Source organism: Erpetoichthys calabaricus, chromosome 5, assembly GCF_900747795.2.
Source record: "Erpetoichthys calabaricus chromosome 5, fErpCal1.3, whole genome shotgun sequence".
NCBI classification, from domain to species: domain Eukaryota; kingdom Metazoa; phylum Chordata; class Cladistia; order Polypteriformes; family Polypteridae; genus Erpetoichthys; species Erpetoichthys calabaricus.
This window is the reverse complement of record NC_041398.2, coordinates 214859957-214883983: the sequence shown is the minus strand read 5'-3', so window position 1 is coordinate 214883983 and position 24027 is coordinate 214859957. Positions and strand designations below refer to the sequence as shown.

General features: G+C 37.0%; 1 protein-coding gene across 5 annotated transcripts in view; it reads left to right on the top strand.

Annotated features, from left to right (window-relative positions):
* Nucleotides 1–24027, top strand: part of malt1 (MALT paracaspase 1) — a 65683-nt gene that overhangs the window by 29388 nt on the left and 12268 nt on the right. For 4 of the 5 annotated variants that reach the window (XM_051927625.1, XM_028802505.2, XM_028802504.2 and 1 more), the window contains 7 exons: nt 4360–4383; nt 5965–5994; nt 8641–8844; nt 15113–15290; nt 17184–17258; nt 19328–19455; nt 22446–22595. In XM_051927625.1, the coding sequence (XP_051783585.1) occupies nt 4360–4383; nt 5965–5994; nt 8641–8844; nt 15113–15290; nt 17184–17258; nt 19328–19455; nt 22446–22595 (789 nt within the window). The remainder of the gene's footprint in view (nt 1–4359; nt 4384–5964; nt 5995–8640; nt 8845–15112; nt 15291–17183; nt 17259–19327; nt 19456–22445; nt 22596–24027) is intronic. The other variant, XM_051927624.1, reaches the window with a different exon arrangement.

Sequence of the window (24027 nt, the reverse complement as noted above, 5' to 3'; positions counted from 1 at the left end):
TGTTAACATTTTATTTTAGTACAGGGGTTCCCACGCTTAGTGTTGTGATACCTCTGTGGCTGTGAGTTTTCATTCCAACTAGTTCCACAAATAAATGGTTCAGCCTTACTTGTAAATGATCTAATTCTTTAATTAGTCTTTTTCTTTTCTAATTTTGCATTCAGAAATATATGTATAACTGTATCCAAATACTGAGGATTAGTGATGAGCAATATAGACACAAGAGCAAAAATGTAAACTAAGCCATTCATTTGTGAAACTGGTTGGAATGAAAATCGTAGTCAGGGCAGTAGTCCTGGACTGAACTTGGGAACCCCTGTTATAATACACTTGCACTGGGGAAACAATTGAGGCTTCTTCCCTGGAGATTATAATCTCACAATTAATTATGCCCCTTTATTACTTTCATACCCCAGATATGTAAAAATATGATCTCTAAGTGAGGTTAAGATAAATTAATGTTATTAGCTTCAATTACTAAAATTACATAAAACTGTATACATAAAAGATAATCCATTTGGCAATACAGAGCTTTCTTATTTCTTCTTAGCGTGTTCCTTTGGTTTTTTCTCCTGAAAGCAGGGTTTGGACTATGTCAGGTAGTGCTGAGCTTTCAGTCTGAACTTTAGAGAAGAAAAAGTTTTTGGAATACTGATGCTACTACCTGCAATTATGTGAATATGCATGTTCAGTTTTGCAGCCACCTTCTCTTGCAAAATTAATTATCATGGAGCAAGTTAACACTTCTCTCTTATGTGAATGAATGAATACATTTGTTCTAGGGTTAAATGTTATTTTATGAATCTTGCCATCTACTTTTTAAATTACTGATATACTGTAATTCCATCAGAGCGGCATGGTGGCACAGTGGTAGCGCTGCTGCCTAGCTGTAAGGGGACCTGGGTTCGCTTCCTGGGTCCTCTCTGTGTGGAGTTTGCATGTTCTCCCCGTTTCTGTGTGGGTTTCCTCCCACAGTCCAAAGACGTGCAGGTTAGGTGCATTGGCGATCCTAAATTGTCCCTAGTGTGTGCTTGGTGTGCGTATGTGTGTGTGTGTGTGTGTGTTTGTCTTGTGCTGGGCTGGCGCCCTGCCCGAGATGTGTTCCTGCTTTGCGCCCTGTGCTGGCTGGGATTGGCTCAAGAAGACCCCCATGACCCTGTGTTAGTATATAGCGGGTTGGATAATGACTGACTGACTGACTGTAATTCCATCATTATGAAAAAGCAGGAGTACAATTTCTAGCAAACGGGCCGTGTTTTTTTTATTTATATATCACCCAATACCAAAACTATAATTTTGTAAAGTGTTTTATTGTGCCATATCTTTTAATATATTAAAAACACCTGGTTATAGCATATCAGTATCAGTATTATGCATTGTTTTGCAATGTTGTCAAGTTTATTCTGGAAGGCAAATAATACTGAGGGCTAAAGGGACACTGTTCAGGAGATCCATAGTGTAACTATTTCAGAAAATGATTTACAACAAAGATTATATTCTAAACATATGTCTGTATTGGAAGAAGAAAACGGGGAAAATGAAATGTTAAATGAATATATTCCCTAGTATTTTGGTGGTGGTCAAATATAATTGCATGCAGTTTAGATAAAGTGTATACATCTCCGGAATTCCAAAGACATTTTGTTTAACATATAAATCAAAAAAAAAAAAAAATTTTTCTGAAGATCTTTCTTGTTGACCTCTGCAGTGGGCTGTTGCAAAGCTTTGTTGAAAATTGCAAGGGCTGTGGAATTGTCATATTTGTTAAAAAAAATAATCTGAGTTTAAGACTGCAAACCTTAAACCTGCTGTCTGTGGATGTGGAAGCTGGAGCTGTCTACTCTAAAAACATTTAAAATTATAATTAATTTTTTAATCACTGTAATATTGCTAATTACTATAGAGTATGCATGCTTATACAGTACTTATTCTCACCAGTTGAACTTTTCCTTAACATCTAAACAGACCCATCAAAATTATCATTCTTGGCATGGTGATGTAAAGCAATTTCTTGTCTTTGTCTAAAAAAGAAAGGTTTGCTTATACCTGTAGAGTCGGTGCTTTCATTTAAAAACAGACTTGTGTGTCTAACACGTAAATCTAAAAAAACCTAACTCAATCCTTTCGACTATAATACAGGGGAAGTTACAGTGCATCCGGAAAGTATTCACAGCACATCACTTTTTCCACCTTTTGTTATGTTACAGCCTTATTCCAAAATGGATTAAATTCATTTTTTTCCTCAGAATTCTACACACAACACCCCATAATGACAACTTGAAAAAAGTTTACTTGAGGTTTTTGCAAATTTATTAAAAATAAAAAACCTGAGAAATCACATGCACATAAGTATTCACAGCCTTTGCTCAATACTTTGTCGATGCACCTTTGGTAGCAATTACAGCCTCAAGTCTTTTTGAATATGATGCCACGAGCTTGGCACACCTATCCTTGGCCAGTTTCGCCCATTCCTCTTTGCAGCACCTCTCAAGCTCCATCAGGTTGGATGGGAAGCGTTGGTGCACAGCCATTTTAAGATCTCTCCAGAGATGTTCAATCGGATTCAAGTCTGGGCTCTGGCTGGGCCACTCAAGGACATTCACAGAGTTGTCCTGAAGCCACTCCTTTGATATCTTGGCTGTGTGCTTAGGGTCGTTGTTCTGCTGAAAGATGAACTGTCGCCCCAGCCTGAGGTCAAGAGCGCTCTGGAGCAGGTTTTCATCCAGGATGTCTCTGTACATTGCTGCAGTCATCTTTCCCTTTATCCTGACTAGTCTCCCAGTCCCTGCCGCTGAAAAACATCCCCACAGCATGATGCTGCCACCACCATGCTTCACTGTAGGGATGGTATTGGCCTGGTGATGAGCAGTGCCTGGTTTCCTCCAAACGTGACGCCTGGCATTCACACCAAAGAGTTCAATTTTTGTCTCATCAGACCAGAGAATTTTCTTTCTCATGGTCTGAGAGTCCTTCAGGTGCCTTTTACTCCAGTCGGGCTGCCATGTGCCTTTTACTAAGGAGTGGCTTCCGTCTGGCCACTCTACCATACAGGCCTGATTAGTGGATTGCTGCAGAGATGGTTGTCCTTTGGGAAGGTTCTCCTCTCTCCACAGAGGACCTCTGGAGCTCTGACAGAGTGACCATCGGGTTCTTGGTCACCTCCCCGACTAAGGCCCTTCTCCCCCAATTGCTCAGTTTAGATGGCTGGCCAGCCCTAGGAAGAGTCCTGGTGGTTTCGAACTTCTTCCACTTATGGATGATGGAGGCCACTGTGCTCATTGGGACCTTCAAAGCAGCAGAAATGTTTCTGTAACCTTCCCCAGATTTGTGCCTTGAGACAATCCTGTCTCAGAAGTCTACAGACAATTCCTTTGACTTCATGCTTGGTTTGTGCTCTGACATGAACTGTCAACTGCAAGACCTTATATAGACAGGTGTATGCCTTTCCAAATCATGTCCAATCAACTGAATTTACCACAGGTGGACTCTAATTAAGCTGCAGAAACATCTCAAGGATGATCAGGGGAAACAGGATGCACCTGAGCTCAATTTTGAGCTTCATAGCAAAGGCTGTGAATACTTATGTACATGTGCTTTCTCAATTTTTTTATTTTTAATAAATTTGCAAGAATCTCAAGTAAACTTTTTTCACGTTGTCATTATGGGATGTTGTGTGTAGAATTCTGAGGAAAAAAATGAATTTAATCCATTTTGGAATAAGGCTGTAACATAACAAAATGTGGAAAAAGTGATGCGCTGTGAGTACTTTCCAGATGCACTGTACCTGGTTAGCCTATAATTGTTTTTATTTATTTATAAGTAACAGAAAATTGTACGGCTTTTACGGAACGTATATTTTTTAGTTAATAGGAATATTATTCTAAGTAAGTTTTACCTTTATTTACCTCGTAAATATATTCTGAGATTTTAGTTGTTCCCATTTATAATAATGAATTGAATTAATCTGTAAAAAATACAAGCAAGCTTGAATCTTGAAGATGTTAAGATGGTTAGGATAAAGTAGGAACCTTTAGACCTTTTCATGATTTCACAAATTAAAATGTATCTTTGGCATGCATTCCATGTTTTTTTTTCTACAGAATTCTGGAAGTTGGGGAACTCTTATTTATGCTTGTGTTTACTAGCAAACTGCTTTGAATAGATTATCTACTTTCATGTAGATAGCCTGTGAGTGGGTGAAGAACAAGGGTATTCGTGTAAAATATATGTTTATTATGGAATGAGTATCCATATTTCTGTTAACCCAATTTATAAAGTATGAAGTTTCAGGTGTATCATGCAAGAGTCAAATGCATTTGTTTTAATATGAAAATCATTTTTTATTTGCCTGTTTTTCAGATGATGTTAACATCTTTGGGGATTGTAAGTGGCTAAGTAAATCTTTTAAATTGTTTTTACAAGCAGAAATAATACATACAGTACCTAAAGAAGTATTCACCCACTTGGGCTGTATTGCTAAAATTACAGAAAATTACATTTACATTGCAGGAAATGGTTAAATATTCTTAAGCATATGGCAGCACCTCATTAATACTATTCTCAGCTAGCACTTTTTAGGTCATTAGTGAATGTGCTTAATTGCTATAAGCCCTTTTTTCACTTTTGCTTGGTCAACTAGAGAACTTTTATTGTGCCTTCTTTCTTTCTTGCTGTCTGTTGTTTAATGGGAATGGAGACTTCAAATGTGACTGTTGCATCGAAAAATTACTGAGTGATGCTCCTTTATTAAAATTGTAAATATGTTACAAATCCATATTGTTGCACAATAAAAGCTAAAAATGTCTTTAGCAAATACTTTTTATACGTACTGTATGTGTGTCTGCATATCCTTGTGTATGAATGAATGTGCAGTAATAGTTTAATGTATTGGTTTTAGTTAGGTTCTCTGTCCTCCATTGGATGAATGGAGAATTTTTCTATTATTTTCCTTTTAATCTATAATATATATCAATTAAATATATTAGGAGAGCCTTGTGAAAATTTTGTATAGTAAGTGACAGAAAATATTTGCAGAGCATTGGCCTATGTAAGATGTAGCCATGAAAAACCACTAAGTGATTGGCATATATATTGATAAATAATTTCTGAATATTCCACTTTAGTTGCGTGTGGTATTAATGCCTTACATGTCTTACATTGGCCTGTGTGCGTATCTGTAAGTAGGAATTAATAAAGTGGATTTACAGCCTACATTCAAAAATAGTTCTGGATTTGATTAAAATTTGATGATGCTCGCAGTACTTAATGTAGTTTTCTAGTGAAGTACAGGGTGCCACTTAAGTAATGCTTTATGTATAGAACATAGATAATAATTATTGTAATTAAAAAACATTGTCAAATGCAACTAAGGTAATTGTTAGAAAGTTAACAAATTTAAATGAGAATGAGAACACTTGCCTTCAGTGCTATTAATTCTTTTAAAATATCGTACTATATCACAGTGAACCTAGATGAAACTATTATCTTATATTCCTTTCTTTGTTAATTGTTTGATAAAATGCATTTCATTTACAGTTACATGAGCATTTTTGCTTAAGGTATGTTTACCAGTAAATGCTTCCTGTTAACTTATTGTATTACGTATCTTAGTGTGGATGCCTTCTGAGTTTAGTTTTCATATTTTCGCTTTGTTTGTGTTTCCTCCATGTGTTTTCATTGCTTCACACTCATTAAAACATGTAATTAGGTTCAATCACATGCTCTATACATTTTCTGTTGTGAAGAATTTTTTACACTGGCAAGATTTTTCTATCAGACTCCTGCAGTGTGTTCATGGTAAGAGGGATTAGTTCCTTGTCGAAGTGTTCTCCAATAGGATTTTTGGGTCGAAATTATAATAAATAAACTGAATTTAGAATTTCATGCAGTGCAGTGTTATTTTATCAGTTCTTGATTGAATTACTCTTTTTCTTTCTCCTAATGACCTGGAATTGTGTTTTTTAGATGATCCAGTTAGAGATGAAGGAGTTTTTGGTGAGTGAGTCCTACTGACACCTACAATTTTATACTTAATGGCAAAAGGCTTACTTGTCTCTGGATATAAACACGCATCCACTAAAAGAAAGATTTATTGATTAGTTATTATTTTTTAATGTATTTGGTCTTTAATAAGTCATTTTGGAAATGCACTGCAAATGCCACAAAGACAGTACAATGCAATATAAAGGAAACTTTCATATTTATAAATTATGTAACAAAAATAAAGTAACAAAAGCAAAAGAATAAATAATTTTTAAGGATAAAGCTGTAAATGAATTTACTTGGCTAAGGGAAACTAATTTCAGATAAGAACATAGACAGGCTTTTTAAATGCAAACTAATTGTTTTTTTACTAAAACGCTAAGTATTTTTTGAAGCACATTTTACATTTGTGTTGTAAACCCCAGGATTAAACAGTGTAATTTATTAACAAATAGAAGTTAGCAATACTACTCAGGAAATGCACATCTTTTTTAGCGTATGCAAGCATACAAATTTTACTTTTTAAATTCATTAATATAATTTTAAATGGGACACTACCATTTAGAATTTGGTGCACTGTACACATTTGAAAATGTAAATAAAACCCAAACAACACTGCATAAAAAGGACAAACAACGAAACACAAATACTTATTTTGGTCCCAAATGGTTCAGCACATTTGGCATTCTGTCATGATCATTAGTGAAGGTAAAGTCAAGTCAGTCTTTCATTTTTATTGATACATTCTGAATTTTTGAAATGGTTAATTATTTGAATTCCTGTATCTGTGTTAATGTTTATTGGTTTTTCACAGGTTATAGATAGGTGGTTAAAGTAATACATTATTCTGGAATCCATTGTGGCCTGCAGAGGGTGCTCATGCCACCCAAACCCGACACAGACAGACACAGGACACAAGTCCAGCACACACTTTATTTTTTTCTTTTTATTCGTGAGAAACACTTTCCCCCGTTTTCCAGCTGTACAGTACAGTTCAAGCATAGAATATGACACAAAATACACTTCTTTTCTCTTTCTTCTCCCTCAGTCTGCCTCTACTCCTCGTGGCAAGCTTTGTCGATCCACCTCCCGACTCTGGCTCCTGTAGTAGTGGCAGCTGGCTCCTTTTATAGAGCACCCAGAATTTCTCCAGGTGTCTGGTGATCTTCTTCACTGCTACACTTTCTGGTGTGGCGGAAGTGCTGCTACACAGGGCTCAACAGTACCTGCAGTACCTACTGGCGGCACCCATAGAACTCAACAGGGCTGTACCAAACTCCCAACTCCCGTGGAGCCCTGTAGGAGTCCTAGGCACCGCTTCAACCCAGGGTGGCTGCCATCTATCGCTCTGGGGGAGGTACTACTCTGAATATGTTCTCTCCAACGGTCTTTCCAGTATAGAGGCTTCTCGGCCGGGTAAGGGATCCAGCCATCCGCCACACCCCATAGAAAAGTCTCTGTTTGGATATTATTGTGAAGTTGTTTATTGTCTCTGTCTTGAGATATAACATACTCCTCCTGCTCAGTCTCTGTTATTGCAGTTTGCTAACCTGAAAGTCTTTATTAGAAGTTAATCTCCCATTTAAAGTAACCTTGATTTTAAATTATTGCTTGCAGTCTTTTCAGACTCTACTAAAATATATGGCTATTCATTATGTTGCCTTCATCCCCATCTCTTGGATTTAACCAGCTTTTGATTATTACAATATTGCAATCATGTACAACTATGCATGATGTGTTGTCAACTATTATATTTTTAATACTTTTAGCATTAAAAGAAATTATTTAAGTTATTAAGGTGTCTTTATGTTTTCCCTGTTGTTTAGTAATTTATGTCATTGCCCTCTGCTATCACATGTCCATTTGTATATATAGTGTACAAAGTCCTCTTTCCTCCATTAGTACATATAGTGTACAAAGTCCTCTTTCCGCCATTATATTAATGTAAATATAGCCTTTCTCTTATTTCCCTTGTTTAAACTTTCAATATGTAAACTATGTGTAAATAAAAACTTTCAGGCGCCTCCGTCTACTAAGTTTTAAATTTATGTGTATACGCTTTCATGCAGCTCTGGTTCACCTATGAATGCCTTGCTGTTTATTGTGGGTTGAATATGTAGAACCTCCTAGGCCTCCACCCAGCTAGGTTGTCTCAATGTATCTCTTTCTAGACCAGATTAAGTCATTCATGCAACTCAGAGTTTGACTGAGCACAGCTTTCTATTCATTTATTTCTACCTCTCTATCTCTCTTAAACTTAATCTTCTTTCATTAAATGTAAAAATCATGTGGGCCTCCATATTTAAAAGTGGAGTGCCTGTTTTATTGTGAGTCAAATTTACAGTTCACATAAGCAGTCATAGCTTGCTTGCCAACCTTTGTCAAAGATGAAACAAAAATCTCACAGAAGCGGTATCTCACTACTGAGAAAACATACATTGCACAGCAGCATACCACCATCAGCATGCAGTTTCTGCTCTCTGCACCAGCTATAAAGAATGCTTTGGAATTCACTGTCTTGTAACATTTATTGTAATGTTAAAAATACAGAGATGATAGTAATGTAAAAGGTACTATCTGCAACAAATGATTGTTTTTATATAAAATATACCCTTTGTAATTATGTTTGTTTGATTATTATATTTTTTGTCCCTATAGCAACAGATAAAGTGGCTTTGCTCATTGGAAACATGTCCTATAGGAATCATCCCAAACTAAAGGCACCTATGGTGGATGTGTATGATTTAACCAACCTACTACGGCAGCTGAACTTCAAAGTGGTATCCCTTCTTGACCTTACAGAGTCAGAAATGCGCAATGCTGTAGATGAATTTTTACTTCTTCTGGATAAAGGAGTGTATGGTAAGGGTATTACTGTAATATTAAAAAAATACTTGATGAGGATAAGAAAAATAACATAATTTTCTCAAACCTGCTTCATCCAATTCAGGGGCTCCAGGGGCAAATTCCAGCAGCACTATCTTGGCACATAAATAGAGCCATTGTTTGGAAGGCTTAGGTTTTTCTTATACAAACAATAGATGCTGTAAACATTTTACTCATCTTTATCCCCATACAGTAGCTTTGGTACATAACATGTAGGAAAGGAAAATTAAGAAGCATCTGTGTGGGTTTTCATTACTGAGAATTCTGGAAATAACTATGATAATAATTAATGACATTTATATAGTGCTTTCCACACTACTCAAAGCAGTTTACATCAAGAGTGGGGGAATGACTTTAGCCACCACCAATTTGTAGTAAACACCTGGATGATACGAGGGCATCCTTTTTGCTCCAGTACGCTTACCACACATTAGCAGTTAGGTGAGAGAGAAAGGAACCAATTAGAGAAAGAAGATGATTAGGGGGCTGGAATGGATGAGGCCGTGATGGGCAATTTAGCCTGGATATTGAGATACACCATGCAATTTTCAAAGGATTCCCAGGGATCTGTTTTGCCCACAGAGAGCCAGCATCCTTGTTGTACATATCATGTGAAGGATGGCACCATTTTTACAGCACAATGTCAGTGTCACTGCACTGGAACATTGGGATCCACACACAAGCCACAGGGTAAGCACCCCTTGATGGCCTCACCAATAACTCTTCCAGCAGTAACCCAAAGTTTTCCAAGATGGTCTCCCATCCAAGTAATGGCCAGATGCAAACATGCTTAGCTTTAGGAGGATTGCCTTTTCCAATGTGCAGGTGGTCTGGGTGCTGGTTATAGACAAGTAAGAGGGTAACCGTCACTTGTAATCTTCTGTATTTTAGAAAGATGACATATTATATTCTGCTATCTTGACTGCATTATCTAATTAACAGATATTTTTTGATAGATTGTATATGGTTTTAATGTGATTATAAATTAAGTTATAAGTGTGGATTTTCAGTGTGTGACAGTGACAAGGCAGTGTGTGACAAAACAGGTACTGTAAAGTTAAATATCACTGCTAGTATTAATTGCAGTAGAATGCTCAGTAGTAATTAAAAAAAAATCTATTAAAGGTACATATTAATCAGTGGCCATATAATATATTTAATCTAGTGCGCCATTCATGTTTTCCTGCTCATGTTTGACTGACACATCAGATTTGTGGCTGAGGCATTATGCAGACATTTTGCTGTTGGTATAAAGGATCCCCTGTTATGTTTCATGACAAACTTCTGCTGGATGATTCAGTGACTGAAAGTTCTAAGTGTTAGTATGTCAGAGGGTGGATGTGTAGCATTGTTCATAATGGCACTGAGTTTTTTGTTTTAATTCTCTCCTTTGCTACTGCTAGTACTCTAGGGTGTCCAGAGTGTGTCCTATAATTGAGCTTGCTTTTTTAATTAACTTGTTGATTCGTTGGGCCTCTTTGAAGTGATGTCAACTGCCAAGCACAACACAGCCTAGAAAATCACAGTGGTCATCACAGAAATAACAGAAGATGTGAATAATGTCACTTCTCACATTAAAGGAATGCAGTCTTCTAAGTAAAAAGAGTCTGCTCTGTCCTTTCTAATAAAATTCCTCTGTGTTCTGAGACTAGTCCAGTCTGTCATTAATGTGGATCCCCAGTACTTGTAGGAGTAGATCATCTCTACATCTTCTCCTTGAATAGTGACCAGACACCCACTCTTTAATGTGGTGGAAATAACCAGTTCCATGGTTTTGCTGATGTTAGGATGCAAACAATTCACTCTGCACCAAGAAACAAACTTCTCCACCTGACTCCTCTACACTGTCTCATTCCCTTTATTAATACAGTAAGTGCATAATTATCTGAGTATTTTTGCAAATGACATGATCTGATGTTATACAGTACTAGTAGTCAGAGGTGTACAGAGTGAAGCAAAAAGGAGATACGACTGTTTCTTGTGCTGCTCCAGTGTTGCTCACATCTGTATTGGAAATACAGTCTTTGAGTCTCACAAACTGTGTTCTGGCCCACAGATATTCCAATATCTAGGACACCATACACTCAACCACATGTCATTGTTTTTCCAGAGTCTCATGGTTGAAGTGTTGGTGACCGAGTGAATCATTTCCATTGCTAGGTTCCCATTTGCAGAGGGAGGAATTTAGACATTTATAAGGATGATGAAATTTATCTCCCTAGACAAATAACATGGATGAATTCTGACAGCCAGAATTTCAATGTCTGAACTACAAACTGTAGTTTTAACTATAATATACTCCCTTTTACACCATTCCTCATTCACATAGATGACCAGGTCCTCTTCTGTATTTTTTTCCACACTGCACTGGGTCTCTGTCTGCTTAAATAAGATGAAATCTGTCCAGGATTAAAACAGTGTCAGGTATATGAGGTTTAAGCTAGCTCTCTGTAAAGCACAAAATGTCACTGTACTGTATGCTCCATGACCCTCTATAAGTGCAGACAGTTCATCCATCTTATTTGACAGTGATCGAACATTTTCCACTACAATGGATGGTAGACCAGTTCTAAAACCTTTTTCCCTTGCTTTTACTCTTATGTTGGCATGTCGCCCTCTAAGTCTATGTATAAACAGCTCCTCCAGTAAAGTTTAACTAAGCTACTTAGGTGCTTGCGATCTCAATGCAAGTAGCTGATTAGCGGGGAGTATTTAATACACCCCACTTTTATTTTCTCAGGGTCTCTTACTATTTCAAGTGTTGCAGACAAAAGGCAGCCTTCGGGTCCTCTTCGTGACTCCATCCAAGTTCGCAGCCTGTTTGAAGTCAGAATCAGAATAACTTTATTGTCATTGTAACAAATACAATGAAATTAGGTACAGTCCCTGCGGTGTCAAAATATCAATAAATATAATTAAGAAAGGATAAGAAGAAATAAGGTAGAACACAAACATTCAACATAAGACCTTAATTGCACATGAACACTATTGCACAAGATGTCATCTATTGCACTGCTGCGTTGCAGGTGATTAGGTGGCATTCAGTGCCCTAATAGCTACAAAGTAGAAACTGTTATTCAGTCTGTTAGTCTTTGTTTTGATGCTCCTATTTCTTTTGCCTGATTGCAACAGTTGGAACATGACATGAGCGGGTTGTGAGGAGTCTTTTAAGATATTTTCTGCTTTCCTGAGGCAGCAAGAGCTGTGCACTTCATCCAGAGAGGGTAAAGAGTAGCCGATGATCTGCTGGGCAGTCTTTACGATCTGCTGAAGTGTTTTCCTCTGCACTGTTGTGCAGCTGGAAAACCACACGCAGAGGCAGTAGCACAGGACACTCTCAATAGAGCAGCAGTAGAAGGACACCAGCAGTTTTTGGGGGATGTTATTTTTCCTGAGGACTCTAAGGAAATAAAGTCTCTGCTGAGCCTTCTTCGCCAGCTCAGCTGTGTTCACACCCCAGGACAGGTCTTCCATGATGTGGACTCCCAGGAAGCGGTAGTCTGACACCCTCTTCACACAGTCCCCTCCGATGAAGAGTGGTTTGATGTCTGTTTTCTTTTTCCTGAAGTCCACAACGAGCTCCTTGGTCTTAATTGTGTTCAGGAGCAGGTTGTTGTCAGTGCACCATGCTGTCAGCTGCTCCACTTCGTCCCTGTAGGTGGACTCATCCTCCCCAGAGATGATCCCCACCACAGTGGTGTCATCTGCAAATTTGATGATGGTGTTGCTGTGGTGGGCAGGGGCGCAGTCATGTGTGTACAGTGTGAAGAGCAGGGGGCTCAGCACACAGCCCTGAGGAGAGCCAATGGGAGATGGGACAGGGTAGCATGAACAGCAGCAGCAACAGCGTCCTCAGTAAACCTGTTAGCCCTGTAAGCAAATTGGTGTGCATCAAAGGTGGGAGGGGAGGGATGAAGGACATGATATGACTCCAGACCAGTCTTTCAAAACACTTCATCAACACCGGGGTGAACGCTACTGACCGATAGTCATTCAGGCAGGTTATGGGTGATTTTTTTTGGTAAAGGGAGTAAGATGGAGAATTTCAGACAGGGAGGAAATGAGGCCTGGGACAGTGACAGGTTAAAGATCTTTGTAAAGACCCCAGCCAGCTGCTCTGCACAGCTCCTCCTCAACACACATCCAGGGACACCGTTGGGACCTGCTGCCTTCCTAGGATTGACAGCCTGGAACGAGTGTCTCACCTCGTGTTCCTCCTCCCTAAGGGAGGGGGTGATGTTGTTGTGAGTTGCTGCTCCGTGTGTAACAGCTGCCTCTGGTAGATCCATCTCAAAGCGAGCAAAGAAGTGGTTCAGCTCCTCTCCCATTGAGGCGTCAACTTCAGCAGTTCCATGGCTGGTCCTGTAGTTGGTGAAGTGCTGGACTCCCTGCCAAACCTGCCTGCTGTTATTACTGTCCAGGTGCTCCTCAATTCTTCCCCTATAGTCCCTCTTAGCCTTTCTGATGCCTCTCTTCAGGTTAGACCGTGTTGTGCTGTAGAGAGCCTTGTCACCACACCTAAAGGCAGTGCTCCTTTCCTTTAGCAGCCGCTGAACCTCTCTTGTCATCCAGGGCTTCTGGTTTGGATAGACACGGATAAGTTTCTCCACTGTGACAGTGTCAATGCAGGTTTTGATGTAACACAATACACTGTCGGTGTAGAGTTCCAGGTCTGGACAAGCAGGCACCTGGGTTTGCGTGCATTACAGTTCATCAGTAAATTTTAAATCCATTTATAATCCATTTATACAATTTGTAGTGGCTACTATCAGTGACAAACTAGAGTCCCCAATCAATTCTAATTTTAAACAAATCTAGTAACTAGTAAATAAGTTCAGAAAAACAGCTTTAAACAATTCACTAGGTTTTAATAATAATAACTATGCAGTTGAACTTCCTACTGAATAATATTTAAGCATAATATTTTTTGAATGTCTTTATAGTAATTGATAAAAGGATAGGTTTGTGTGTTGCATACTTTTATTTTGTGTAGGCTGCTAAGAGAAGCTTTTAGGTTGTGTAAAAGAGTATTGCAAGGCTCTTCCTGTGTCGTTCTGATAACATCAGAAATAAAACTGACAAAACAAGCAAAAAAACAGAGCGTTCGTTTAAAGTCTTAACAGGCTATTTCTTCCATGATTTGCAAGTGTTTACTTGAAATAGAAAGTATTTAAAAAGCTTACAGAAGGCAAAAAAACAGTTTTTGTGGGTTACATAGTTCCATAATGCATTAAATAACAAGTATATACTAATGTTTTGGAAGCTGAAAGCTGTGCTTGTTTGAAGTATCTAGTTTTACTTCAATGCACTGCAGTAAAATATACTACAGTATTTGTAATATTTTAGAACAAATTGATACAGTATATGCAAATATATATATGATATTGGGATTATGTGTCAGTGCTAGATAGTGTAAACCTGCAAGCCTCTGGCCCATCTGTCTGTAGAGAAGGTGAAATGATGACATTATCTCTTAGTATTAATACATTTGTGATATCTTCTTTTGTTGCTGCTTGAACGGGGAATGAATTGTTGGCTCTATTCTGTCTGGGTGCAGTAAAGCAGTTCATTCTTGTTTCACTTTCGTCGCTGAGTCACAGTCATGTCCTTACTTGAAAGTAATGGAAATCCAGGTACAGCCTGTTTAAAAATGTAGGCACTGAGCATAAATCTTGATCCATTATAACCAATGTGCATAATGCAAGATAGGTTTTTGTCTGTTGATATTGACTAAATTGAAGTACAATTGAGACCTGAAAAAATGTTATTAGTATTGCATATTGAAAGCATCTAAAACAGATGGTGCCAGTGCTTCAGTGTTGCACTCTTCTCCCATTTTTTGTTACTCTTTATTTACTGTCATGTTACGATGTAAAGATTTTGTACCTGTAAAACAATGTTAGTAAAGCTTGCAATGATTTGATTTGATCCCACTATTTAAAGCTATATGTCTAAAAAAAAATTACTAAAAATGATTTTTTTATTCCAAGTTTCCTATGCAAGATTTATTTTCTGTCTTGATACTGAGATTAATTATGAAACTCTTTCTGTGTGAAAGCATCACATTTTTATACATATACATATGAGCAACTAATTTTGTTGTCTCTTTCTTTGTAGAACTGTTTTCTGCTCTAAAGTTTCCAAAGTTATGCTGAGCAATAACTCCACTTGCACAAATTACATTTTCCTTTTGGACAGGTTTTTGAACTGCTTGATTTTTAATTTTATTTTCTTCCACATGTAGGTCTTCTCTACTATGCAGGTCATGGATATGAGAACTACGGGAACAGTTTTATGGTTCCTGTTGATGCCCCTAATCCTTATCACTCTGCAAATTGCCTTTGTGTTCAGAGCATTTTAAAATTGATGCAGGAGAAGGAAACAGGCTTAAATGTCTTTCTTCTGGATATGTGCCGTAAAAGGTAGGTAGATCCATGCCTTTTTTCCCCCCTATCAGTGAAGTGCTACAGAGCATTTCATATTGATAGCATTCTACTGAGGTTTTGATTTTTAACATATATATAGCTTGGCTATAAAAACATACAAAGGACTATAATCTTTCATGTTCTTAACATGATTATATGTTAAATTGGGTTTCATTAACATGTAATGGTTCTGCCTCATAGATCCATAGTCCTGGATTTGGATCCTGTACCTGGGCATTGATTGTGTGAAGATTGCACATACTACTTGTGTCTTCAAGGGATGTTCGTAGTAGTCTGGTTTTCCATTCATATCCTCAAAAACACATAGGTTTAGGTTAATTGGTAATTCCAATTTGGCACCTGTCTGTATGCGAGTATACATTAAGTATATGTCTGAGTGGGACAAAGAATGGAGTGCTGCTCTATCCAGAACTTTTTAATGTTTGTACCTAGTGCTGCCATGATATACTCTGACTTCCCTGTGACCCTGAATTAGATTAAGTACATTTGAGAATTTTAGACTCCTTAGTTTGCATTCCATAAGATTCATCCACAAGGATTTACTATAACTTAATTGTTAAAAAAACATATCCAGAAAGAACACTACTCTGTTGTACTTTGCTACTCTATTATGCTGTGGTGTATTTTAGTGTCTATTCTGTTGAGCTTATAGTTTTATGTTGAGAAGTTAACTCAGTCAGTCAATGAAGCAGTCTTTATTTAATTTAGCACTTTTCATAGTCATGGTGCGCTGTTGGTTAGCTGCCTAACTGATCTCTGGATCTGGGTTCAGATTCTGGCCTGGTGAATGTCTCTGACAAATTTGCACATTCTCTTACTTTCCCCATATGTCAAAGCCATGCATGCTAGTATTTTCTTGTTTTTCTCACCAGTGCTACATTTTTGTTTCTGTATTCGTGGTCATGGCAATATTATTTATTATTTAGAGTTCCAACATCTGTCACAAGTCACATGGCCAGGTACTGTTGATACATGTGACATTGTTATTCACTTCCTATTGTAGATGGTAGTGTACAGTTCCTGATATGCAAGTTCTCGATTCATGAATAAAATCTTCAGATGCTACCAGTTATCCGGGAACTTTTTTTTTAGTAATAGTTAGGGATCTTGTTTTGACCTTAAGACAACAAAATTTGAATTTGTCCCACATTTGGCATCAGACCCTCACCTGCATTTTTGAATATCCTGTTGTCCTTCCTTCAAATCACTCTGAGCATCTCCTGGTCATGCAGATTTCTGTAAATAAATTGTCCTGTACATGATAGTGGGTGAGTGAGTGAACATATCCACTGACAATCTAGTGCCCCACTAGATAGTGCTTTATTCCCAGTAGGACTAGAATACTCTTTGGTTCTCTGTAATTAGATTAAGAGGTTTACAAAATGGATGCATGTACTTTTCAGTTCAAATTTAGTCACAAATCAGTTTTTAATATAATTACAGTAAAGGTGAAACAGTGTTTTAAGCGTATTGTGAAAGCAATCTGCCCTCAGAACAATACATGGAAGGCCCAAGATTAAGTCTTTATTAAATAAAATTAACTACTGGAAAGGATACATATGGAGAGATCAAAGAGTGCAAATAAACATTTTCAAAACAAGAAACTATAGCTAGTGTAATGCTGCATTTATATTTTCTTCAGTGATAACGGGCAATATTTCCCCTTCATGCAGCTCAGATGCCCCTGCATACCGGTGTCTGATTTTGACCTTAAAGGAATACTTCACCTAAAAATGATATATGTTTTATACAGCATGTTACTTACTTGATGGCTGAGAAAAATTTTATATTTCATGTTTTAAAAAAAGTGTCTAATTGAGGCATAAGAAATTAATCTCATGCTTTTTGTTATTATTTTCCTCATTGTAGGAATGTTCATGATGACCGTATACCAAATGTAGAAGCCCTGAGGGTTACTGCAAATATTGTGTTTGGATATGCAACGTAAGTTATATTGTGAAGACTGTATTTTGGTTAAACTTTATGATAGGGCCTACCTGTATGTTTCAGTCAGTTACAACTATAGAATAAGATATTAAGATACGCCTTGGTCTTAGTAAGGAAAGACACTTTTGATAAGACTCCTGAATAAGAGCTACCTATGGAGTGTTTATTAATAACGTACTGCTGCACAATAAGACCTTATCATAGGCTTTGCTTTTTACATACCAATAAGTGACTAGGGCGGCACGGTGGTGCAGTGAGTAGTGCTGCTGCCTCGCAGTTGGGAGATCTGGGGACCTGGGTTCGATTCCCGGGTCCTCCCTGCGTGGAGTTTGCATGTTCTCCCCGTGTCTGTGTGGGTTTCCTCCGGGCGCTCCGGTTTCCTCCCACATTCCAAAGACATGCAGGTTAGGTGGATTGGCGATTCTAAATTGTCCCTAGTGTGTGATTGGTGTGTGGGTGTGTTTGTGTGTGTCCTGCGGTGGGTTGGCACCCTGCCCGGGATTGGTTCCTGCCTTGTGCCCTGTGTTGGCTGGGATTGGCTCCAGCAGACCCCCGTGACCCTGTGTTCGGATTCAGCGGGTTGGAAAATGGAAATAAGTGACTAATTGATTAAGTATAGAGAGCCCTTAAAGCTGTTTTTCTAAGATGTGTACCTAATGACCCCCTGAAGTACTACAGGTTTGTCTTAAGAGATTGAAAGAGGCAATTAAATATATGCAGTGCATTATCTTTTTATGATTTAGGGAAGTTAAATTGACCAATATATTGTTCAATGTGGAAGACAAAAATTATGAGAATGTATGCACATGGCTAAGAGTTGTAAGTTTTTAAAATACAGTATGTCTTTTAATAAGAGGATAATTGAATAAAGTACTGTATAAGTGGGACTGTCAAGCTTTTTCACACAAATACAAAGATTTCTGCTGCATTAGGTATACATCTGTAGCAGAAAGTTTAGCCTAGTGGTTTGGAACACCATTTGATTACAGTTTCAACACTATAACTGCCTCAGGGTATAGTGCTACTTGTCACTGCATTGGTTTAATAAACATTTTTTGTGTTTTGCTGTGATAGTTCATCAGGATAAAGCACTTTGAGAAAGGGGTCATTTTGAAATAACCCTGTTGCTATAATTGATATAATAGCCCTGTTCAGCAATATTTTATACTCTTTCTGTACTGAAAATCCTGAAGTTTAAGTTGATAATGAATATTATTACTAAATACACTTTTACGTGAAGTGTTCAGAGAAACTGTTTAAAATTTGTAGTCTTGTAATGTCAATTTTCCAGTGAACATTAGCATGAAAAAAATAGTTAAATGTGAAAGAGCCTTTTGGGATTGTCCGAAGTGGTCTTATATTTAGACTCAATTATTTGGCTCTCAGAAGGTCCATTTTATTCCATGACATCTCATTTACTTGAATTTTGAAAATTACTTTCTTTATTCATTAATGCTAAAAAGCTATATCCTTCCTTGTGCAATCACAAACTGGAAGGGGAGGCAATTTGGAAATAAATATCCAAAAGATGTGTTTCTGCATGGTGACAGAATACTTGCTTACCCAGACTTAACCTGTTTATTGGGGAATTATGAAATGAAAATGCATAAACTAGAAAAAGTGTCGAAAAACATTTCTTAGAGTTTGGATACTAAATATATAAATAAATATATAAATAAAATGTATTATTATTATTAAGTAAGGTTCATATACTGCGGATATATACATGAAAAGGAGACTTCTCAGTTTGAATTCAAATCTAAGATTCAAGAGTTATGCAGTGTGCTTATGTTTCAAGACAGGCATCACTTATGCCTAACAAGGAACATCTCTGTTACATCAAAATCGTAAACTGTATCTTTCAATAAGTGTATACAGACAATTTGAATTCATAATTGGTAAATTATTGATAGAATTTCAATGACTTTATTCAGAAGCAACCAACACTAAAGTTGAAATAAATTTTTGATTTTTAAAAAGTTATTTTTTTAATAGTTTATTAAAAGTTAAATAAGTGTTTTTTATTCTGAAAGCTAACTTTATTTTTCTTTATTTTCTGCTAATAGATGCCAAGATGCAGAGGCATTTGAACTTAATTCCACAGGACTGACAAATGGAGTATTCATCAAATTCCTTAAAAAACGTTTGTTGGAACATGAAAAAATCACAGTAGTTCTTGACAGAGTTGCAGAAGGTATTTAAGGAAGCTGCTCTTTTAATTCTTTACTTTGATGGCACAAGTAATATTTTACAATTCTGTGTATTACTGAAAAAATGCTACTATTCCTAAAATCCTAAATCGATACTAGTTACATTAGTAATATCAGCAGAGAATGTGAGCTGAATGTGTTTTTACAGTCTTAACAGCTATTAATGTTGTACTTCCACAGGTAGTACGCTATGCCATGTTATTAGAAACACTGATGTCAATGTATTCATATCCATCCATCCATCCAATGTCCAACCCGCTGAATCCGAACACAGGGTCACGGGGGTCTGCTGGAGCCAATCCCAGCCAACACAGGGCACAAGGCAGGAACCAATCCTGGGCAGGGTGCCAACCCACCGCAGGACTGTATTCATATCTAGCTAACTCAATGTTTACTGCTAAAATTTCAATTTTGGTTCCCACTAATGGACTGTGCTTGTCTTTTTAGATCTTTATTCCATTTAGATGTTTTTTTTGCCATTTTTTATTTCTACATGGAAATAGTATATAGTTTATTTAAGTACAAATGAGTATTTGCCTTTGTTCATGCCAGTGCTTATATCAACTGTAGCAGGTGAGGAGGCAATAGCATTGGCAAAAGAGGAATTATTTAATGAATTTTAAATACCAATTACTTAGAGCAGTAAAATCTGAGAATGCGAAACCAGTAGGAAAATATAGTAAGGAATCTTTGGTTAAATAAAATTAACCCTCATTTAGTTAACAACAGGTGTTTTGGTGCACAATTAGAAATGAGAAGTAACAGAAACCAAAATTCAACCTGCTAAATTAATCTACGGATGAGAGGCATAGAAAGGTATTTCCAGCTGGCTAGAAGGTTTTTGATATTAAGGGTGCTTTAGATATAGAGCTTCAGTAACCAAGTAAAAAGCACAAATACTGCTTTTAAATACAGTGGCAAACTAAGCGCAACTGATACATTTAATCTATTATAGAAGGAAACGCTTAAATGTAGCAATCATTAAGGCCACTTCAAATGTATGAGTGCCTGTCTGCAGTAAAGCACTTAAGACAGTGTGAATTATTTGAAGTCTTTTAGAGTTTTACAGGTTAATTCACATCTTGTAATGCTCAGGTGGTATGCTGAGTACTTATGGTGTGTGAAGATAACATAAATCATATGAGGATGTTGTAGACAAGTAAACTTAAACGTAATCTGCTACAGATCAACTACTACAAGCTGTCCTGGAGTATTTAGTTAATAATTAGCAGAAGAGAGAGGTTACATACATAATAAATAAATGAGTAAGAATATAGGCTTTATTTATAGTCTTCAGAACAAAATCTCCACCCAACAAAATAGTAAAAACTAAGCCATTACAACTCCAGTCTTATTTGTTTCTTTGTTTGAGCTTCTCAGAAACTTCTTTCAAGAAAGCTTGTATTTGTGACAGATGTAACACCTTGAGGTTAGGGTCACTGAACTTGAGGAGGCAGTTAGCCTTCATTGTAACAGAGCAGGATGAGAGTTATTGATTATTTAGTGAATTTAAAAGAAATACACATAAATATACAATAAGGCTTGCTATGAGCTTGGGAAATTAAGAAATTATAATGCATAAACTAGAAAAATCGTGGAAAAACATTTCTTAGAGTTTGAAAACTAAACTAAGCTCAGTTAATTCAGTAGTCAACAGAAGAAAAATTGTATCACATCACCCAGACCCTGCCTAGTGAATGCAGTCCTTTTCAAATTGTGCAGTCAAGTATGAAGAAGGGAAGCTGTAAGGATAAAAACAATTACTTTAGTGTCTGAAATTGAACTTCAAGTTCAGCAACAAAGCCTTGCATAATAAAGGACTGTATAGTAAAAATGTCAAAAAAAAATTCTTTTGAATCTTCCCAAACAGGTGGTCATATTAGGATTGGGTGATAGGAATTTGTGTTTAGGGGATATTACTTTAAAACATTTTCACCAAAATATAAAGCTTTCTGTATGGCACAAACTCATATAGTTAATGTTCAAGATGAGACATTATCTAAAATGAAGTCTGTTGATTTTTTTTAAAGGCACAGAAAAAGTGCAAAATTGTAGAAGAAAGTGACAGAGTAAAGTGTAGCCTTTGGGGAAAGAAAAAAGAAACACATTTCTTGTAATTCCAGAATAAAACTGGTAGATGTACTTCAGTGGGTCACTCACAGTCCTGACCATACCCCTGTGTAAATCTGTAACACAACTTAAAACTTGTGTTTCTGTAAGATGTCTAGGTTAGCCAATCAATCTGGTACTAGTCTGCTATGAGGAAAGCTATTATTGCAGCCACAACTAATTCAGAATGTTATGATGTGTGTGTATTATGTATACTGTATGTGCTGTAATATTAAAAAAACAAAAATTATATTATAAACACAAGCTTCAGCTGTTGAGCCATCAGTAAGTATGATATTACTTATTTTTAGCATGAAATTACTTTTTGTCTGTTTTTTTCCTTAAGCGGATACACACTGACACAGCCATTATCTCACCCTTCACTGCACATTTTTATTTTTATTAATTTTGATGAGTTGCCATTCTGTTGTCAGAGTTGTAGATTATTTCTCATTGTTCCAACAGAGATAACTTGTCATCTACTTCCAGAAACAATATATTAGAGTGTGGAATATATTATACCCTCCAACCATGCATGCAATTATTTTCAGTACCCTTTTGATAGAGAAAGTAATAAAGCAAGGTAGAAAAAAATCAATCCATATGTGGAAACATGCAAACATTTTTGCAGAGTTTTATGCCAATAGGTGGAGTACATTTAGAGACTAAATACAGGTGAATACAGACCTGATTCAGCAGTGGGCTGCATTGTCTAACCATCAATACACATCGTGATAAAAAATATGCGTGTCTTTGTGGTGTTAGTAATCTAGGTGTAGTACATTTTTAATATTGCTTAAAAATTTATTCATGTTTGTGGTACATATAAAAACTTAATATGTATCTATTTTTTTTTTTTTTGTAGATATGGGCAAGTTTGATCCCACAAAGGGAAAGCAAGCTTTGGAAATACGCAGCTGCCTTTCAGAAAAAAGATCTTTAACTGATCCAATCCAACCTATTGGTTGCTCAGCTGAAGCAATGGCCCGAAATTTGCAGTGGGCAAAGGCTCATGGTACAACCTTAAAGCACATAATTATTTTTTTTTCTTTTTTATAGTTGCTGCTTCTTTTAGAGTAGCTGATTTTTAGGATAAACAGGCCAAAAATTACGTAATTCTCTCCTATACTGATACATGTTTTTTTTTCTATCTACTACATTTGAATTTGTTAAAGTTTATCTTCAAAACAAATCGATACAAAGTGTATAGGTGTTTTTATTAGTTTATTAGTGTATATTTTGATAATGTGTTCTTATTTGTATGAAAATGATGCATGGTTTTGTATTATTTTGCAGAGGTTGAGGGAAAGAACAGAAATGGTAGCTCTTGCCTATTCCCTTTTCAGCAATTAAATATTATATTTTTCCATCCATCTATCCATCCATTCATTTTCTAGATCTGATTATTCAGAGCATGGTTTGGAGAAGCTGGAGCTTATCCCAACATCTACTGGGTACAAGGCAGGTCCAATTTCTGGACAAGGTGTCGACCTGTCACAGGGTGAACACACACACAGGGCCAATTTATCCTTGCTAATCCTTCTAATCTGCATGTGTTTGTAAGGAAACTGCAGCAGTGGAAAAACCCCACAAACACAAGGAGAACTTCCAAAGTCCATGCTGGGATTATCTGGGACTTGAAGGCCATTCTCCTCATTGTAAGGCAGCAGCACTACTACTGTGCCCCAGGCACCCTTTAAATTAATCCATCCATTATCCATCCTGCTATATCCTAACTACAGGGACGCAGGGGTCTGCTGGAGCCAATCCCAGCCAACACAGGGCGCCAGCCCACCGCAGCCTTTAAGTTAATATATAATTCTAAATTGGCTCAGAATAAGTGAGTGTTGTTGTGCTGGGGTGGAGGGGCTTAGTGGGTACATTCATTGATGAAACAACAAAACCTCCTGTCAGACATCAAATGAGCAAGGAAGCTTAGAAGTGGACGCCAGAGAGCCCCAATTTAAAACAAAATAAGTGAGTATGGGTATCTATCAATGTGTCCTAAACATGATTCTGCTGGGATAGGCTCTGGCCTATCATAACCCAGAATTAGATAAGTGGGTCCGATGGATGGATGAAATGAAAATTAGTTGTATAGGTTGGAAGTTGGATGTGCTTCTTGACTGGAAGTAGCAATATAAATGTACAAAACCATTTCACAATTCTACATTAACATTTTTAAAGATAAAATGTGTACTGTATAAAGTAATATTATGTTCTATATTTAAATTGCATGTGCAGTGTACAGATTATTTGGTACCTGTGTATTGTAGATATTCTATACTACAGGGTGAGCCAAAGTGAAGTACATTTCTCAAGGTCATTGGGTTGGGGTCCTTTGATAGGCAATCCCTTGTAGTTTTCAGTCTGCAACATGCTTTGGTCTGGTGCACACCATGGTTTCGTTGTCAAAGCGTTCTTCAAAAACAACAAATGCATCATTA